The sequence below is a fragment of the Macrobrachium rosenbergii genome, chromosome 20 (genome assembly GCF_040412425.1).
Source record: "Macrobrachium rosenbergii isolate ZJJX-2024 chromosome 20, ASM4041242v1, whole genome shotgun sequence".
In the NCBI taxonomy this organism is placed as follows: Eukaryota; Metazoa; Arthropoda; class Malacostraca; order Decapoda; family Palaemonidae; genus Macrobrachium; species Macrobrachium rosenbergii.
The window spans coordinates 14,467,501-14,490,000 of NC_089760.1; the positions used below are offsets into that span (position 1 = coordinate 14,467,501).

General features: G+C 35.4%; 1 protein-coding gene across 6 annotated transcripts in view; it reads right to left on the bottom strand.

Moving 5' to 3' along the window:
• LOC136849064 (kinesin-like protein KIF26B) overlaps positions 1 to 22,500 on the bottom strand; it is a 591,672-nt gene that overhangs the window by 78,668 nt on the left and 490,504 nt on the right. For all 6 annotated transcript variants that reach the window (XR_010856224.1, XM_067121978.1, XM_067121977.1 and 3 more), the window contains 2 exons: positions 4,021 to 4,230; positions 3,459 to 3,552 (listed from right to left, as the gene is read on the bottom strand). Coding sequence is in view for 5 of the 6 variants with exons in the window: in XM_067121978.1 (XP_066978079.1) it covers positions 3,459 to 3,552; positions 4,021 to 4,230 (304 nt within the window). In the remaining variant the exon portion in view is untranslated. The remainder of the gene's footprint in view (positions 1 to 3,458; positions 3,553 to 4,020; positions 4,231 to 22,500) is intronic.

Here is a 22,500-nt window from a genome sequence, read left to right on the forward strand (position 1 = left end):
TATATATATATATATATATATATATATATATATATATATATATATATATATATATATATATATATATATATATACTATATATATATGTGTGTGTGTGTCTGTGTGTGTGTGTATGAGGCGTGATGCTATTTTCTTTAATATAAACATTACAGTATACGGTCTTTGGCTAAATTGCATTACTCTCTTTACTCTAAAAAAAAAACAATATCATCAATTGTGAGCTGTCTCCATCTCTAGCCGCTTCTTCAACAAACCCTCAGAGCACAAGTCCTAATGATCCGCTTCTAGTTCATATGATTTTCTTGAGGAATTAATAATGCCTTATTTATAATCACAAGTGTCTTACTTGTGATGTATGAAGATTTGTACATCATTTTAATCAAATCATAAGATGTGAGCATTAATTCATATGATCATCATAATGTATGATCTATTCTTACATTATTTAGATAAATATCACAAGACTCAATCCAGTACAAAACAAAACAAAAAAAGAAATTGAAAAAAAACAAGAAAAATGGAGCCAGAATAATGAAAAATACAGAACGAAGTATTTCTCTTAATCCGAAAACTGTTGGTAAGAAAACTTTTCATATTTCGTTCCTTTTTCTTTTACGGTAATAGGTTCAATCAGTTCCCCGTCAGGATGGTCATTGAATAACATTTCCCCCAAGAAAACTTGACGTTGAAGTTTCAAAAGATGGGCGTTCGGAAACTAAACTTTTTCCTCTTCTGCTTCTTCTTCTTTCTTCAGAAAGAGAGGAAGAAAGAACAAGGAAGTATGGAGGATTCGGTATGAAATATTTTCTCTCTCTCTCTCTCTCTCTCTCTCTCTCTCTCTCTCTCTCTCTCTCTCTCTCTCTCTCTGGAGATATGTCATTAATTTCCGAAGTTTTAATATAAAATCTCACCCTCGGTTTCTCAGTTTCTTACCCGGGTAATTGATTTCGGTTAAAAGTTGTAAAGGTCAAAGTGACCATGATAACATTATCTCAGGGATTAAATGGCATTTAATTTTTCTTCAGAATCATCTGCACAATAAAACTCCGGTTTAATGTGAGCTACTGCAGAGACTTTCCTATTTCTCTGTATTCAACGTCGAAGAGTCTTGGTTCTTACAAAATGCTGCTAAACTGATGTCATTTTTATTTTTTTTAATGATTATTCTTCCTTAATTATTATATATAATCTTTCTTCCTTGATGCAAGGATCTCACCAGCTCGTCAGTACAGCTTGGCAGATTGTAAGTTATCTGGCGTTGCAGAAACAAGGTAAGCACACAAAAACGAAAGTTCATAACACTATCGACAAAGAAATCTGTGTGTGTGTGTTATTGAGTATTATGTGAGTTCCTTATCCCTACAATTTACACAAGCTAAATCAATGAATCTCGTCTACGATGACTAATTGTTAACCTGAGACATCCTCAATAGAAGTTTTTTCGTTTTTCAATATCCATAACCGAGTGACTCAATCGTTAAAAACCATGCATTTATCATTTTCTTATGGACATATCGAATTGGAAGTGATTACAGTCCAACTTGTAATATGTTCGAAAATAATGATAAGAAAATAATGTAGAATTTATATAAGATAAACAAGAAATATGCCATTTATTTTTTTCATTCAATTGTTCAGAAATATTCTATTATTCGTCTGCTGTTTGTCTTTATGGGCTTTCAGGGCCTCACTGTAACCAACTCGGACTCACATTAGACTTTTAAGATTTGTTTGAGGTTAATCGACCCAAATTTCACTACATTCATTACAGACTCGTTTTCCTTTCAAGTTCTGGCAGTGGAGAGAGATAAATGTAGAGAGAACATAAATTTTCTACTCTGCCAACAAAACTTGTTAATTTACAACAGTCGATTTCACAGTTGATGTGAGAAATGACTTTGCTTTTGGTTAGTTAACTTTCTGTTGACTGTTTTATGAAGAATCTCATTTACAAAATCTTTTATGCATGCACGATCAGTAATTTTGAGATGGGGCAGTCTACTGTCTTATTTAAACTGTTTTACTGAAATATCCAGAAATGAAGAAAACCAAAACGCAAATTTCATAAATATTTTAGAAAATGTGAGAAAAACTTTTGCTACTGTCATCACTATTATATAATGAAGTCAAGTCTATTTGAAAACTGTGAATAGTTTTTGTATTTCGTCCTCTGATACACAGATCCCTTATCAGTGACATTTGTCTTACGAATTAATGAGATTCCGTTTTCCAGAAGAGGGCGTTAGTTTTGCTGAGGCAGCTTACGGGCTAAAATTCGGATGCACAATTACACATAAGGAGATATTCAGAACTACAGCAGTGACTACTCGGGCAGCTCCTGGGTCTTATTTCTACCAAAATCCGCTTCCAGCTAAACCTCTTATGTCTGTTACAGTTTCAGAAAGCTTCAGTTTTAAAATTCATGGGCGTGAAAACCTGAGCCCAGGGTTTAATCCGACATGGGGTGGTGTGAAAAGCTGATTACCTTATTGCCCAAAATACTTGTAAAACAATTATAAGAAAACATGCAAACGATGTTAGTTCTACTTTCATCTCTCCTCTTCCCTCCGGGTAAAGTAGGGTAATCTATCCTTCCTTGCCCTCCCTCACTCCTTAGTTCCTTCGAACATACGAGGGGAATCTTCCCTTCCTTGCCCTCCCTCACTCCTTAGTTCCTTCGGACATTAGAGGGGAATCTTCCCTTCCTTGCCCTCCCTCACTCCTTAGTTCCTTCTGACATTAGAGGGGAATCTTCCCTTCCTTGCCCTCCCTCACTCCTTAGTTCCTTCCGACATAAGAGGGGAATCTTCCCTTCCTTGCCCTCCCTCACTCCTTAGTTCCTTCTGACAAAGAGAGGGAATCTTCCTTCCTTGCCCTCCCTCACTCCTTAGTTCCTTCCGACATAAGAGGGGAATCTTTCCTTCCTTGCATTCCCTCACTCCTTAGTTCCTTCCGACGAAAGAGGGGAATCTCCCCTTCCTTGCCCTCCCTCACTCCTTAGTTCCTTCGGACATTAGAGGGGAATCTTTCCTTCCTTGCCCTCCCTCACTCCTTAGTTCCTTCGGACAAAAGAGGGGAATCTTCCCTTCCTTGCCCTCCCTCACTCCTTAGTTCCTTCCGACAAAAAAGGGGAATCGTCCCTTCCTTGCCCTCCCTCTCTCCTTAGTTCCTTCCGACAAAAGAGGGGAATCTCCCCTTCCTTGCCCTCCCTCTCTCCTTAGTTCCTTCCGACAAAAGAGGGGAATCTCCCCTTCCTTGCCCTCCCTCACTCCTTAGTTCCTTCCGACATAAGAGGGGAATCTTTCCTTCTTTGCCCTCCCTCACTCCTTAGTTCCTTCCGACATAAGAGGGTAATCTTTCCTTCTTTGCCCTCCCTCACTCCTTAGTTCCTTCCGACAAAAACGGGGAATCTCCCCATCCTTGCCCTCCCCAACCCTTTGATTCTATGTAAAACTTACCTAGGTTAGGTTGACCGAAGCTGAAGACAGCACCATCCGCCCCTCGAAGAACCGCCACTATGACGTCAGTGAGAGCTGATGAACACACTTCCGTCTTGAGAGGAAGAAAGAAAAATTGAAATTAATAAGATTCTACGAGAGATGATTAGTGAAACATTCGTGTGCGTACTTGTGAGTTCGTGTATGTGTGTGTGTGTGTGTGTGTGAGAGAGAGAGTATATAGGTGGGCGGGTGGGTTGGTGTGGGTGTGTGTGTGTGTGGGGTTTCATATATTTACGAGAAATGTTCGTGCTTCAAAACTAAAGAAAACTTGGATGACGGTTGCTTGATCCGTTGCTAATTAATTTGTATGAAATCAGTCTCATCAGCTCTTTGTAGGCCTATAATTGACTTTCTGGCCAACGTTAAAACTAACGAAATTCTTGATATCAAAAATTTGATAATCTATTGTATCACCCATCTTGCATCTAGAACCATGGTTTATTAAAGCAGCAGCCAATAAAATAGAGGCAAATAGTTATCAACAATGGAAAACCGGTCATTCATTTTTCCGTAACCTTACCTGCGAGTGCTCCTGAGTATAAATGCCATCGAAGGCAAACATTTTAGGAGCCGCGATTCCGACCCGGGACTCCTCGGTCGGCGTCGTCGCCGGGTGGCTGGTTGACCCGGGGTCAAATAAGGTCACGGTCTTTTTACGGGGATCGACGCTCAGCGTTTTGGAAGACTGGTTGATCTCCGTTGATGGCGCCACTCGTAGCAGGACTTTGACCTGGAAATGAAAAGAAAGAGAGGTTTATTTATGTGTTCACTATCAATTGCTATTAAAAAAAAAAAAGGTAAATTCGTGGTATTTGAAAATTTCAAAAGTATGCGGCATTTCTTGAACGGTGAAATTGAGACTGATGATAAAAGAAATATTTCTGTCGTATTTAATGAATAATATATATGCGTGTGTGTGTGCGTGTGTGTGTGTGTGTGTGTTTGTGTTTGCGTGTTTAATGCTTTGGTTATCTAAAAATTGTAATTTTGATATCTGATGACTGGCTGAGTACTACAGTAAGACAAATTGGTTATTGCTTGAACGTATTGTTGTACTGAAAGCTTTTAGCTAAAAGGCAGTCAATTATATATAATTCTTTGAACGACTAAAAATAAAAAAAAGTCAAAGAAACACCTCACATAAAGCTTACTGTAGAGCAATCATTCAAAGTACGGTAACATGTTAATCTTGGTTGTAGTTTTCTGTAAAAGAAAACTGTTTAGGTGGCTATTTGTCTGTCTGTCCGCACTTTTTCTGTCCGCCCTCAGATCTTGAAAACTACTGAGGCTGGAGGGCTGCAAATTGGTATGTTGCTCATCCACCCTCCAATCATCAAACATACCAAATTGCAGCCCTATAGTCTCAGTAGCTTTTATTTTATTTAAGGTTAAAGTTATCCACGATCGTGACTTTGACACCGCTTTAGGTGCCAACAACGCAGGCCACCACCGGGCCGTGGCTCAAAGTTTCATGGGCTGCAGCTGAGACTTTCACGGGCCGTGGCAGAAAGTTTCATACATTATACGCTGTACAGAAAACTCTCGATTGCGCCGAAGAAACTTCGGCGCATTTTTTACTTGTTTAGTGTTGCTGATTATAAGCATTTGAACCAGTACCGAATGACATGTCATTTTATAGTGATAAAAACAACACTTCAGCAACAGCACCATTGACAACAACACGAACAACATTCATCAAAGTGACATTGTTAAAGATTAAAAGAACAACAATAATAATATTTTATTATCGTCACATATTTCCACCGCGAATTCCGCGGGTGATGTATCTAATGACCTCCTAAACTTTGAAAGCAAATGAGAAAATTGATGAGATTCAGCAACTTTGTAAATATGACCGTCATCAGATATTAATTGCTTAGATAATTTATCTCATTATTGAATCGTATTTCATCCCGTAATTAGGTTATCAGGCTCATTTGTCAAAAATATTTTCGCTTCATTTAATGACGCAGAATATTCCGAGGGACGAAATAACTGATGCAAACGGAGGTATGATAATGTGAACACGTGACATATGGATTTGTTTTGATACAGAATTACTGATAATTGTTATTTTATTTGTCTCTTTATGGTTACCCTTCCTTCTGCTAAAATTAATTTCTCACTGATGTAGGTGACTCTATGAAATCACGTTGATATGATAAATAAATTTTCATCTCCGCACTGTACGAGGGCACTCCTCAGATCCTGGATTGCCCTGAGTGATGGCAGATCGCCCGATTCTCAAGTAATTGTTTGTTCTCCATGGCCAAGTTCGAACCGGTCCTGGTCGTTTCGGCCGTAAGTCACTTTAGGCCGTAACATCCAAAACAATGTAAGACGTTATGTTTATGGTATTTACCATTATTATTTCATGTTTTACGTACATCCCCAAGGGGCTGGTACTAAACACGGCGCCCATTTTGCGCGTAAACGTGCTGACGGCCGAATCGACCCGAATGCGTTCGAACCATTTGAAATTCCACACATGTGATAACTTTTTTTTTTTGGTAAATATTGTCATAGGGCTAACTATAATATAGAGTGTCTAAAAGAGAATATGTGAGCGTGTGTATTTAAAATATTATAATACTATATATATATATATATATATATATATATATATATATATGTGTGTGTGTGTGTGTGTAAGTGTATATATATATATATATATATATATATATATATATATATATATATATATATATATATATATATATATATATGTGTGTGTGTGTGTGTGTGTGTGTAGTATATACATATATATATATATATATATATATATATATATATATATATATATATATATATATATATATATATACACACAAAACAAACTTTTACTTATATAAGGTATGTACTAACATTCATCACAACTTGGTCGGCGTGACTGGCTGCAAGCCGGAATTGGATCACAGATCACACACACACATACAAACACACTGATATACCGTATATATTTATATGTATATATAAACACATTTATCTATGCATATCTTTACACGTATGTGCATGTGTTTTCTTTTGTTATATAAAAAAACAATGTTTAATTGGACCTTTGTTGTAAATGTGTATGATTTTACAATCGTATGTTACAGCAGTAGTCGATACATTATATATTAAATAAATGGTTTGGTTTTATGAAACAAAATGTTTAAACTAACACAAATGAAATTAGAACTGATTATAGTTTATGAAAAAGCACTCCAAAATTTTAATGAGGAAAATGGACGGTCAGGAGCGTAATGGAGATTAATAAAGAAAATGTTTGAATGATCTAGATCAAATAATGGCACTATTACATATTAACACAAACTTTTTTAATGCATTAGTTTTCGTTGTATCATACAACGTAAAGTGCTGAAAAATTATTTTGGCCTTGAACTCATGTATTGCAGATTTGGCGAAATAAAAAAAAATATAAAGTGAGCGTGAGGAAAAACGAGCAAACTGATGACTGGGTCGTTTACTAAATGTTTCGAAAATAACGAGGGGTGGAAGCCCGCGAAAATTGATGGCAGCATATTTTAGTTAACAATCTTAATATCCAGAAAATTACTAAAATGAATTCAGTAACAGTAACTTACGCCCAGATTTGTAAGAGCTATTTTCGCAAATTACGTAAAGCATTTTCGCTGTCATGTTTTCATTGTGGCTTAGACAAGAGTAGGGAAAATGAGTCAATGGCTATTTTTTCCTAACCCCTAAAATAGAATAAAAAGATGGTGAAGCTTTCAATAAATCATTTATGGCTTGGAGCAAGCAGCAATCGTCCATAATCAGGTCTAAAGGCCTCTAATCCTTCTTGCTTTCGTCCTTTGCCGTAATATACTCTTATTGTTTAAGAATTTTAAACTTTATTCAACTCCAACTCTCGTTTTCTTAAACAGTTTTAATCCAACTTTTTTTTTTTTTTTTAATATCAGGATGGTTCCCTTAAGGCTTCTTTCCCATTTCAGAGCTGCGTGGTCATCTTCCTTTCAGGAACTTTAGAGAATCATTTGTATTTGGTCTTCACGTCTCCAAGGAATTCAGTAAAGTCTGGCATAAGACTCTGCTAGCCAAACTTCCCACCTATGGCTTCACTCCTTCGCCCTGGAAGGCCATTTGAACTTTTTAGCCAATTTCTTAATATCTGTTATTTTTTTTGACAGAAGAGCAGGTACTGCCTTTCCCATCCTCCCGCGATGTTCTTCACAATTCTGATCTTTTGCATGATCTGGTCAAACCCTTCTCTTTTCCTTCCCTTTTCTGATAATTCAGCTCTCCACATGGTCTTCATTCACCTCCCCAGACATCTTCTGTCGACTGCACTTAATCTCGACTAGTGTCCTACCCGCATTTTTAAAACTTTGTTACTATAAGTTTATTTGCTTGGGGATTCTGTAACTTGGTTATATCGAGTCCCTGCAAAAATAGTTCCCTTACTACTCTTCATGGAACCTCTCAATTACATTAGTATTTTAAATTCCATAGTTTCTGTTAACTTGTCTGAGAGGCCTATCATTGTTCAAGTTGCAAAATATTCTTCTTAAGAAGATGATTTATGCTGAAATAATTCGTCTTCGGCGTATCAGTCTCATATATTGGACACTCTGTTTTGTCATCTCCCTCCTGCATAGCACTGAATCGAAGGCAATTCGTTTGATCAGTGATCTCATTTTACTTCATCTCTCGATCTTGTTCCTTTTCATTTAAAGTTGACCTCTCTCTCTCTCTCTCTCTCTCTCTCTCTCTCTCTCTCTCTCTCTCGCACATTTCTAAAGGTAATGTTTCGGCCATTGTTACATTAAGCACACCTGAGGGAATTCAGTCAGCCTCGTAAGTCCTCCTAGCTCAATTCTTCCAGCATAAATTGTTATGTTTTTTTTTGTGGAAAGGGTGATCCAGGGGTGATACCATTCATGGACTGTTTGTTTCCTTTTTATTTATCTTTGTCTTGACTCTTATCCTATTGGTTTTTGAAGGCGCCTGACCTAGGAAAATACTTTAAGTTGCCGTCTCATGATCATTTTCTCTTAAATAATAGATACGCAGGAATAAAAATCATAAGAATTCACAAGCATTTTCAACAAAAATCATCAAGAAACACTACAAAAACAAAAAGAAGGAGTAAAAGATAATCCACCCAGTCCAGGACGCAAGATAATAATCCCATCTCTTTATCCAGAAAAGGAACGGAACCCAGAGAGCCCAAAAGGCGTTGCAGGCAGTTCCTTATGCAAATTAGTTCCTTTTAACAAACAAGGAGTCGGTGGTCGCGTGCAAACCGAACATTCATCAAGGCACAAAAGGCTCCTTACACCCCTTTAGCACGGACGCCCTACAAACCCCATTCACCGGCCCCTCCTTCCTCCTCCTCCTCCTCCTCCTCCTCCTCCTCCTCCCTCCCCAGACGAGCCGCCATTACACTTTGTTTCCATATATCCTTTTAAAGCTGAACTAAATGTCACTCTGAACTGTCGTGGGCTAAAGAGTCGTGTCTCATAATCCTCACAATTTATAGTTTATTAGAGGTGGTTATCTGTTCCCTTGCTACTAAGCCAGCGGGGGTAGTGGAGGCTTGTGAAGGGAGCGCATTTTGCTTTTCGCCTTTTTTTAGCAGAAAGATCAGATATTTTCTTTTTGGGTTTTGTGGAGAGCTACTCCTTGATTTTAGAGTCTGTTGGGGGCTCAGTCTCTGCTCGCAGTATGCTGCGTAACAGCGTCACATTTTCATCCCCGTCCTTTTAAAATGCTTTGATTTTGCTGGATGGTGTGAGGGACTGCTGTTAATGTCAGCGTCTTTATTAAAAGCGAAAAGAAAATGGATTCAACCGTTTAGGGAACGTCAGCATATCATTTTTCATCCTCTTTCGTTAGTTTTCATGAATGAGTGTTTCCTCAGGGTTAGGGGCCACAGTTTTTTAACCTGACTGTGTTGTAGTATTAATTGTATGAAGCAGAATGTTCTAAATATTTATTAGAAGTTTTTTTCAGTCGTTTTGAGATAAAATTATTTGATTCAGAAGCAAAATTTCTTAAGTTTAAGGCACCGCAGCTCTTCGCAAAATGAACCTCGTGCCAAGACTTAAGATTATTGCTCCATGTTATTTGAATATTTCTTTACTTTCCTTCTTGTGTAGGAAGAAATGGAATAATAAAACTCATATAGTTTCTAGAATTACAGAAATTTATGGAATAGTGTAGGTGACTGAAGTAAAATATTCAGTAAAACTAGAGAACTAATATGAATCCATTCAATAAATGGTTTAAATATCGCATAGCACAGTGTTTCAAAACTAGAGTAAATAGATCCCTTATAAATTTAGTTCGAGAGAGATAAAAACAAAAATAGTTGAGGGGGTTTCCCAGAACTAAAGTGATATGCAGATGAAATTATTCGGAATGTAACAATACCTGAATATGGGTTTGTGTGAAATAGGTTATATGTAAAATTTATATAAAGCATGGATTGTTTCATGAGGCAAGTTAAACAAATCCGCTGAAACAAAGCTTGTGGTTTTCTTTTACAACTATTTCTAGTTGGTGAACACTTTAGGTATTGTTTTCTTGCATACATACATACATATATATATATATATATATATATATATATATATATATATATATATATGTGTGTGTGTGTGTGTGTGTGTGTGTGTGTATAATATATATATACATATAATATATAAATATGTATATATATGTATGCATAAATATACACACACACATATTATATATATGCTATACATCTTTATTTTCCAATCATGGTGGATACAGAAGGTATTTTCCTTTCAGAATTAAAGGATTCTTTTGGGGGAGGGGTGGCAGCACCCAGTCCCTTCATCACACCTAGTGTGCAACCCACCACAGTTGTCTGTCTACCAGATATATAATTCTCAATACAAATCAAAAAAAGCGCAAGGGTCTCAACGGTATAAAGTTTCCTATATCTTCCATTCACGTTCAATCACAGTCTTCTTTTTCCTTATCCTTAAAAGGTCTCATTCCTTTCTTAAAAACTTGAACCAGAGTGAACAAACTGAACAAACTCTTCTTCTCCTTTTCTACATCATACTAACAGAACAGTCCTGAAGTATCAAAATCGTTGCCAAACTCATCGTCCCAATCAGTTTCGCCTAATCCTGAATTCCATGAGGAATATATCACCGTTCGGTCGTCTAGGATAAACAATTTCACCCCCAATGGACTCCATTTATCAGAGGACGCATTATCTTCATCTCCTAATATGGATGGACATCCGATGAGCCAATAAGCCATTACTCTCCAGTGAAGTGGTCGGAGTCTATTAGATCGGTTTTACCCTTTCGAATAATCATGCACTAATTGGTCGTCGTGGCGGAATGTCCGCCATATTACCACTCGCAAACTCTGAAAAAAAATGTTTCTTCTAAAGCTGATTGAAATGGTATTGAGCCGGTTTCTGTTTCTCGTGATAAAACTGAAAAATAAATATTCCTGCGGAACTAACGGAGTTATTGTTAAATCGGATTTCTAATAAAAATGTTGCATTAGGCAGTTGCGTATTTTTTTTATTTTTCCGAGATTATACATACATACATACATATATATATATACCTATATATATATATGTATATATATACACATATACATATATATAATCAGTATATATAATTATATATATATAATATATATATATATATATATATATATATATATATATATATATGTGTGTGTGTGTGTGTGTGTGTACATCTATATTATTGCCAAATTTAATTTAAACAATGAGAAAGATAATGTTACCTTTGTATGACCAAACACGTACATGTATATATATATATATATATATATATATATATATATATATATATATATATATATAAATCCTTATTGTCAAATCATTGTCAGACAAACATTATTTTTATTTTTACTTAGATTAAACCTGGCAATATGGCAGCACGGACCGTTGTCTTATGATAGCCTGTAAATGTGGTACGGTGTGAAAGTGATTACGTGGCCTGATGTGGACCTCTGGGGTCTATATGTGTAGCAAGAAATAAAAATTGCATTTCTTGAATATTGTAAAAGATTTCTTTGACGGTGAAGCAAAATTTTGTTTCTGGTCTGTCACTTTATTTTAAAATTTCTGTTGTTTGAACGAACACAATTATCTCTAGCAATAATCAAATAAGATTTTTTCCTTAGTGCACCTGTGGTGAATAAAAAAACAAATAAATCAATAAATAAGTAAATAAATAAAAAAAATTGGAAATGTCGAAGACTAACCATCACATAAGTGCAACAATTAATGGTCGCATGGATTATAAATACAATATGTAGCCCCCCTAAACATTGGCAAATTGATAGAGGCGAATCATTCATGAAAGCAATCGGAACACCTGACAAATACAGCATAAATAAACTGCGAATTCATCGCTATTATTCATGACCCCATTTGTCACGGGCATTTGTTCTTTGTATTATACATCATCCCTGCCAACTTGTATTCATGACTCCATAGTAATTGCCCCAGGTGGGTGGGTGGTGGGTAAGGTTTTGGTGGGGGGAGATGGGAGGGGCCAGGGAGAATTGGGGGGGACTTAAGTTATTCATTATTACACTGGTATGATTACCTTACCTCTATTCTTCATTGTTAATTGGTACTATTAAAACCCCGCAATGAATGGGAACCGCAAGTCATGAATGTGTGTGTGTGTGTGTGTGTGTGTGTGTGTGTGTGTGCTGTCGCGTTGTTTCGTCTTATCTTTGGGATGTATGTTGTTGCGGAGTTGTTGTTTTCTCTTTTTTATTACTTCTGTTATCATCTAGCATTTTAATGACTTCTTAGGCAATGAGTCTTCCCGTTTAGATTTCGGCGGGGTCATACAGTGGGACATCTATCAGATATTAATTTGTCTTATTACAGATTCCTTATTTTGTGAATATAAATACATAAATATATATATATATATATATATATATATATATATATATATATATATATATATATATATATATATATATATATATATATATATATATATGAGCATTAAGCAAATGTCCTTTAATATCCAGTTCGCTCTGCCTCGACGACGAACTTATTATCAACTAACAAATTCCCCTTCGGGTAACATGTATGAAAATATATTATTTCCGAGGTAGAACGAATTGATCATTAAAGGACATTTGTAGCTTATTGCTTATATATGAATCACGGTGATGTGATAAAATTCGTTCATATATATATATATATATATATATATATATATATATATATATATATATATATATATATATATATATATATATATATATATATATATATATATCGTCACTTGCATTTTCATGAATTATCTTTTATCAACTTAGTATTCTTTCTTAAGTTCATATGTATTTTCGTATTTCCGGACAAAATTATTTCAGCAGAATCTTTTTCCACTTCTCTCAAAATGTACCTAGTCCTCTGGTGTTGATATAATCCCTTTCATAAACCGGGAATTCATTGCGTTTTAGAACGCATTGTCCAAGCAATGGACATTAATCTTTTTCGCGTAATCCTACTACGTCGATATTGTCACAAACGTTCCTGGTGTGAGAGGCACTGTTATCTGGCAAAGTCCAAGAGGCCATTTTATTGAGTCAGACTTCAGCAGAATATCTTTTTTTTTCCACAAACTACACTCTTGTGAATTAGTCACTTTGTGCTTGTGCATATGTTCTGAGTGTTTTTCTGTGAGCAATACATGGCCTTTTTTTCTTAACGTGACAAGTTGCATTTACACTCTGCTGCAGACAACTATACCACTTATCATTTTTCTCATGAACTTTTGGAAAAGAATGAAATACTTACTATTGGGACGATGTTTCTTTATTTTTCTTCTAACTTTTCTGTGATGAAGAAATCAAACGTTTTTGGATTTTTTCCTAAAATTTTCAGTTCATTTGCCAAATATTCGTAAGTCTAAGTTTTATCTAATATAAAGCATTCACATTACCAGGTCACAGGCTTTCCATAAAAATATATTTCGGTGTACTAAATGAATATCCTTCCAATTTTTTGGAGAAACCGAATACTTTTACCTCAAAGATTTAATTTGGTGTTATATGGATACCAAAACCAGGTATAAGATTACTCCTCCCTAAGATGGAGAGAGAGAGAGAGAGAGAGAGAGAGAGAGAGAGAGAGAGAGAGAGAGAGAGAGAGAGAGAGAGAGAACTCCGGTTACTAGCACAAAATATTATGTATTATTATGTTATAATAACAATAATACATACATACATGCATATGTACAGTAGTATATATATATACTTATATAGATAGACAGATAGATATCAATATATATAAATATATATTTATATATATTATATATATATATATATATATATATATATATATATATATATATATATATATATATATATATATATATATATTGAACTTTGAAATACAGGTTACCCGATGCCTGCTCTATTATTTTGTCTTTATGTAATTAGCCAAGTATTTTGTATTATCTTCCTTCTCAGCCGAAATTTGAAAGAGAGAGAGAGAGAGAGAGAGAGAGAGAGAGAGCCAAAGACGAACGAGGTGTCTCGTCCAACAAATAGTTCGGAGGTCGCAGGAGTCTGCAGTGTGGCCATTGAGCTAATCATGGAAAGCAATTGGGAGCGGTAAATCATGGGACAATTTACTTTACCCGTCGTGGCACAGGTTATCCAATCCCTCTCTCGGCGATTCTTTCCTTTCGTTCCTTCCTTTTCCGCCTATTCTTTCTCCTATAAGATTCGGCTTTTGTGATTTTACTGTCCTTTCCGGATTTTATCCTTTCCGCTTTCTCTCTTACTGGTTCTCCACCATTCTTTTCCTTTCATCGGTTCTCCTTTTCTTATCATTCTTCACTCCCCCTTCCTTCTTTTATTCTTAGCTTTTACTTTACCTCTCCAGGCTTATTCATGTTCCTCATTCCTCTCCCCTGATTCTTGCACTAGCCTATCATTTTCCCCTTTGTTATCAACCTTCTCGTCTCTTCTCGCTTTCGTTTCTCCTCTGATTCTGTCCTTCCGCCCTCCTTGGATTTTCCTCTATATACTTTCCTTCTCATTTTTAACCTCTCTCTTGTTCTTTTCTTTCATTATTATAAACTCTGCTCCCTTCATCGTTACTTCGTCCTTTTCTTTCCCATTTCCTGATTTTTTCTTCTCTTTAACCTTTTCCTTTTTTTTACTTAGTCTTTAACCTTATCTTCTCCATATTTTTCTAACCTATTTGTCTAGCTTAATTCATTCTTTTTTCATTCTGTTTCCTGAATCTCTCATCTTCATCCTTCTTTCTCATTCCTCCTCCTTCCCCTATCCTCTATCTTATACCTTATCCACTCTTATTCTCATCTTCTTATTCTCCGCCTACTTCGTACCCTTTTTCATAATCCAGTCTTCTCTCTATCTCGATTCTTCTTTAGCCTTTTGTCTCTCAGTCCTTCCTTCTCTTTACTCTCGTTTCTCAGTCCCTCCTTCTCCTCACCATGAACTCTGGGCTTGGACGGTTGAGGATTACGATTGTACCCTTTTTGAAGGCGAATAAAATAAATCTGGAACAGAAGCCAGAATATTTATTATTCAATAAACATCATAATTTGGTATGAAAAATTTATATTTTTTCTGCTGATTTTTGTAAAGATTTTTTGTAGTTATAAAGTTGGTATTTATCTGTGAATTATTATTTTTGTTTTCTGTAAAAGAAAACTATTGTGTCGGCTTTGTCTCTCCGTCCACACTTTAATCTGTCCGCACTTTTTTCTGTCCGCCCACAGATCTTAAAAACCACTGAGGCTAGAGGTGTGCGAAGTGGTATTGTGATCATCCACCCTCCAATCATCAAACATAAGAAATTTCAACCCTCTAGCCTCAGTAGTTTTTATTTTATATAAGGCTAAAGTTAGCCATGATCGTGCTTCTGGCAACGATATAGGATAAGCCACCACCGGCCCGTGGTTAAAGTTTCATGGGCCGAGGCGCATACAGCATTATACCGAGACCACCGAAAGAGAGATCTATTTTCGGCGGCCGTGATTATACGCTGTACAGAGAACTCGATTGCGCCGAAGAATCTTCGGCGCATTTTTCACTTGTTTGTTTTCGTTCACTCTACCTCGATTTATTTCCGCCATTATCACCATCCGGAACTGGGATTCTTCCCGTGATCGATTCGTTTATATCTCCCACGATCACCCTTTTATTCCATTACTCACTATTCTCACCTGACACTTCATTTATCCGTCCCTCCTTCTGCAGCCCCTTTTATCACCCTTTTAACTATTTATCTCCATTGTCACCTCCCGTGGAAATTTTCATCAATACTCTCTGATACGCGCGCTTTCTCTCTCTCTCTCTCTCTCTCTCCCTCTCTTTCTCCATGACCCGTTTCCCTCCGTGCACGCGAGGAGTTGTGAGATTTCATTGCGATAAATGATAGAGCTTCCTTGTTTGTATGGGAGACGTTGGAGAGAGAGAGAGAGAGAGAGAGAGAGAGAGAGAGAGAGAGAGAGAGAGAGAGAGAGAGAAATCATAACCATATGTTGAAATAAGGACTGGCTTTCTGCTCCAGACAAATTCTTAATAGGCACTTTTCTTTAGTCCAAACTAAGATTGTGTTAATGTCTTTTACTTTCTAAAATATTTTTCTGAAAGTAAATAATTATTATTATTATTATTATTATTATTATTATTATTATTATTATTATTATTATTATTATTATTATTTTCGCTACTGCTGTTGTTGTTTTTCCTTATGGTACAAAAAGTCTTTCCCGTTTAAGCGACTCTGGAACGCGACAGCCTCCTGACTTATTAGATTTATTTCATTAACTTTTGAGGTTTGAAATATGGCATGGGTGCCCGTGTCGTGTACAGCTACTGAAAAATAATTTGTAGTGATTTGAATTTTTGCTTTTTGATTTCAAAGTGAGGGCTGCTCTCCTTATTCCACAGTGTCATTCATTCTGTCATTCTATATCTAATTTTGTCGTTCTTCATCAAAACAATTTACCCAGATCTCTTCCGGGTTTTTCTTGTCGTGTTTAGAGTAAAAATCACTGAATTTATAACAAGAAAGTAATAAAAAAAAGAGCAGGTAAAAAGCTAGAATAATTAAGAAATACCCCTGCTTCAAATCCTGCTCTTGTCGTAAACTGCGGGTTTCGGCGACTTCTTAATTTTTTGCCGAAACTGTGCCAAACCATTTGAGCAACTATCGCATTTATATAGCCCAGGGTATCATGGATGCTTTATTGCCCCAGTGTGCTATAGACTTGACTTCTGTGGATAAACCATAAAATAATAAAGATAGGATTTATAGCCTGGTTTTTGAAGAATTATCCGCAGACACTAACAATAGCATTTATGGCAAGGCTATTGGACTTACCCGCAGAAATTTAAGAAGCGGTTTTATAGTCCAGGTTTATGTTCGTAACTCCAGGAATTACCAGCAGGATTTAGAGTCCACGATTACCCCTCTTTTTACAATCTCCGAATTAAGTTTGTGAACGGGGCCACGAAACCTCTGTCGAACGCAAAGGACGCATGAAAAATGGGTCCTCGTTAATTGCTGCTCTTTATTGCTCACGCCAGCAGAAGCGGGCGAATGATGAGGCAGACTCAAAATGAGTCGGCGATGAGTCTATGAGTATGATACTTATTGTTTGCCGCCTATTGATCTGGCCTTTACTTATGCAGATAACTGTCAGGGCGTCCGTGTTCATATATCAATTTTGATTAACGCGTAGGTGACAAGTCTATCTCTCCCCCTTTGCTTTCTCTCTCTCTCTCTCTCTCTCTCTCTCTCTCTCTCTCTCTCTCTCTCTCTCTCTCTCTCATATATACATACACACACACACACATATATATATATATATATATATATATATATATATATATATATATATATATATATATATATATATATATATATATATATATATATATATATATATATATATTTATATATATATATATATATATATATATATATATATATACATTTATATATATATATATATATATATATATATATTTATGCATATATATATATATATATACATACACTGTTGGGAGTTTTCTGGTGTCACAAACATATATATACGTGTTTGTGTATGTACATGTATAAGTAAATTTATACATTCAAAAGGCATTTTATATTTGAACTGATAAAAGGAGTTGCTATCCTGGCCTTATATCTTTTCACCAAGAAACAAAACCTATACAAACACCGAGTTACGCACGCATTAACAAAATAAAAAAAAAAGAAAGAAAAAGCAAAAACTCATGAACACGAAATCCAAATATTAGTAGGAAGGGAATTTCCCCTCGAGGGAATGAGCTTCCCCTCTTCCTCTTGATTAGAACTGGCCGCTTTAGAAGTTATAATTTTGTGGGAATAATCTGGCTTACTTCGTTGTAGGTCTAAAGGGAGGGGGAGGAAGAGCCGCTTGCTTCGCTCCGTAAAAAAAAAAAAAAAGAAGAGGGAGATTCGCTTTTCCTCTCAGATGAAAGAAATGGAACGGTATTTCTGATAATTAAGTTCAATGGAAAATGAAATAATTATAAGAACTGGAGATGTAAAATAGTAAGGGACATTTTTCATGCTTTATATACTGCCACTAGCCGTTACGTATCACAGAATGACGAGGAAGTAATAAATATTATTTTTACCTGAAACTTAGAAGTTTTTACAACGATTTCCTTTAAAACAGTGAGATAGTAAGGGGTATTTTCAATACTTTTTTTTTTAATCCTGCCACTACTTATCATAATATGACGAGGCAGATGAATATTTGTATTCCTGAGAATTAGTTGTTTACAACGATTTTTTTAAACTATTCAAGGAAAAATTATATGGGAAAGTGATTGTCTACTGAAATAAGTAGATCGACAAAGAGACAACCTCCCAATATGATTTTTCTGTTGGAATAGAAAAAGTTGACGTATTTATATGAAATCAGGAAAGTAACAAAGAAACCACGGATGAGCGCAAGACGAGAGAGAGAGAGAGAGAGAGAGAGAGAGAGAGAGAGAGAGAGAGAGAGAGAGAGACTCAGCGGTGGGAAACTGGAGGGAGGGACAGACGTGGGCCACCATTAATGAAATGTATAACAAATGTGGGGATGAAAGACAGAAATGTCAGCGTAGAAAGGATGTAGAAAGAAAGGCGGGAAATGGCAACCGGGGAGATGAATATCAACTAATGCAATAACTTCAGATAAAGTACAGAGACTGCGAGGAAGGGAAGAAATGGATAAGAAGAGAAATATAAATAAAGGTGAAACAAAGAAATGAAGGACAAAGAAAGTAACTAGAGTACAAAAAAGGTGAATTACTCTTCTATGAATGTTTAAAATGAACTGTAGTTTAAGACAATTTCGTTGAAACCGAATCTGTTTAATAAAACAGCACAAATTAGGATGATATGTAGACGTATTCGTCGTACTTATACTCATACTTGCATGCATACCAAGGTCCTTTAAATATACTCTGAAAGGACCTTGATGCATACAATAATTAATGAAGAATAATCGGAACAAATATCAATAATGTTCATAAATGGGACAAATTAAAAGGATAACAAGAAAAATCTCTCCCCACCCCTAAAAGAAAATCACTCCACTGAATGATGAAGTAAAGGAATTTCAAGCAAGAAAAGGAGGATGAGAGAATGTATGGGAGGGAACAAAGGTGTGGAGGTAGGAGAATGCAGTCGATAGGACGGAGGAATGCCTGAAGGTATGAGGAAAGGAGGAGGAGGACGAGGAGGAGACGGAGGAGGGGAGGAAGAGGAGGGAGAGGAGGGTGAGGAGGGGAGGGGGAAGTGAGGAGGATGAGGAGGGAGGGGAGGAGGAGGGGGAGGAAGAGGGTTTGAAGGCACTAAATGTAACTGGGCGATTTGTCAGCCCGGTTCCCCCTCTGACTATTAAGGCTAATGGCTCTCAACATAAGCAGTTATGCCTCCGCCACTTAATAAAGTCGAGTTTGGCGCAAATTACCGATTCGTTTGGCGTTTTCTGGCCCCCGCCCCGCGCCCTCGTCGCCTTTTGGCGTGAAATGGCGTCGTTCGCCGATGTTATTAATAACGACTGGGTCGAAAGGCCAATAAAAGAACCTATTGACGATCTCTCTCAGAGGCTTATCGCGTTGAAAAATGTCGCTTGTGATGGATGGCGGAGATTTTTCAATAGACATTTCACTCTATTGAAGCCCTCGCCAGTTTCCATTTGGTCTCGAAATTGAAAGCATCTCAGCGAGAAGAGTGGGTTGTTTATACTTCATACTACTCAACTATAAAGGCAAATATCGCATTAATAATGTCGTTTACTTCAGATGTAACGACATCATTAAATACCGAGAAACTTATACCAAGACGATCTACTCGTTTCTCTAGATGCTTTTTATTGCAGTTAATAAGAATATTTAAAATTATTTCTGAATTCATAGATATAACTTCGATAAATAATACCATTAAATCTGACCATTTTCAACGAAATGACTCACAGAGTTAATAACTTTATGAGAGTACTCCACGAAATTGACTCTAAAAAAAAAATAGATTGAATTAAAATATTTTCGGCGAATATTTTGTGCTTATATAAAAATGGTTATTTGTTTTAAGTCGACTTCAATGAAGTAACTAAAAGTTGTTGCCTGGTGCATTTGTCATGTGGAATGAACTTATAAACTTATACAACTTATGACCGAAAGGCAATAAAAGATAATAATCTTATTTATTTTATTTCAGTCTTTTGCTAATGTTGCAGATATTACAAATTTATTCTGACTTCATGTGAATTAATTCTCATGACCTCTAAACCAAATAATGACTCATAATACATTAGAATCTAACTGCACTAAGATCTGTTTAAAAAAAAAAGACATTTTTAGCCATTCATATCATTATTCACAGATCCTGTATTCGAGTGTGACAAATCTATGATAGAAGATCTCCTATTGGCTCTGTGAAATTAGAAAAATAAGTAAAAATTCACCATAACGACACATGGAAATTAAAAAAAAAAAATAAATATATAAGTAAAGAAATCGCCATACACTGGATAAATTTCGAAACTGGAACCATGGTATTTACTTTTATTAGCCACCTTGATCCACTGACTGATTTGAAAGAGTTTAACCTTGCAATTACAAGAAGTAGAAATGTAAAAACCAGAAGTGGTGGAAACAGAATTCTTCTTCACTGTCAAAAAAGACGGAAAGCAGAAGAAACCTGGGAGCCAGTCACAAAACAAATCCCATCCGGAAGAACGGGAAAGATGAAACCATTCTTTCCAAGCCCAGACCGTTTCGTCCCTCAACTCCTGAATATTTGTAAGAATGCGCAGTTGGGGGAAAAGTAATTTGAGTTTCATTCTTTCCGACAGATGTCACCTATGGAAGTCCCAACAAGGTCTGAGAACTAGGATGGTGTATTTCCGGACGGACATTAATTGAAAGATAAAAATAGGGGAGTGATCATCAGGGAATGATGCGTCTTTATTTTCTTATCGACCATTGATTCGGAATAAGAAGAGCTTTTACACACACACACACACACACATACATATATATATATATATATATATATATATATATATATATATATATATATATATATATATATATATATATATATATATATATATATATATATATATATATATATATATATATATATATATATATATATATATATATATATATATATATATATATATATTTATACATGTGTATTTATATATATATATATATATATATATATATATATATATATATATATATATATATATATATATATATATATATTTATACTATATACATATATATATATATATATATATATATATATATATATATTCATTTAGTATTACATGATTCATTTAGTATTACTTTAATTTTTCAAATTTTTCAATTAGCACTGAAAAATGCCACTTGAAATAACTTGAATTTTTTTGCTCTAATAATCAGAGCGAATTATCAGGTAAAATGTTATTTGTCATATTGTTTCAGAATTCTTCCAGCTTGGCGTTACACTCAAGCTTCCTTCACTGAATGTGTGTTTTTCACAATGTAGTAAGTTTTTATGTGTCTGATTTAAATCACAAGCATTCATTCCATTAATAATTTTTTATTCCAATAAGTACCGGTAAACCCCTGTCCTCTATCCTTTAGTTTTCTTTGTGAATAAGATGCAGAAAAAGTAAATGATCATTTTTCCGTTTATCGTTTATAACACACATAAACACATACTACGTGTGTTTGTATATATATATATATATATATATATATATATATATATATATATATATATATATATATATATGTGTGTACATATATATGTGTGTGTGTGTGTTTGTGTGTGTGTATAATATGGCTGTATGTATGTGAATTATCAGTGATAAGTCTTTTGTGTAAATGCAAGATGAGAATATGTGACTTCATTTTTTCACAAAATCCCTTCATCATTGATTCAACACTTAAGAAATGAATACTCTGTGGTAGTTACATATCTCTGATGCTAACACCCGATCACCTTGCCCCTTCTTTTCAGTGTAAACCACATTCGATTTCTTATAATTTAGATTTAGATTTTGAAGGAGAAATGTTTAAGATTATGTGCAAATTATTAGGGGCCTTTATCTATACATCAAAAGCTTGGAATTCATCACTTGGAGAGCCAGTTCTAAACCAGAAATGGCCGCGTGACTCTTGCTGATCGATTAACTAGAAATTCGTTTTTTTTATTTTTATTTTTATTTTTTTTTTTTTTTTTTGCTCTAGTGATAGAGAGATGCTATTGACGTTTTACTTGTCGACCTGTAAAATAATTCTTTATAAAGTCTTGAACAAGACACTCAAGAATTTTTCAGGTATACTACTTAAGATTTTTTCCAGTAGTACAAGCACTTTCCTAACAAGGAAAGTACTTGTAACCCCTTCAGTCCTCAAGTTACAATACTGCAGCATATGACGCGCCCATAAACCAAGTTGAGAGCCAAGTTCC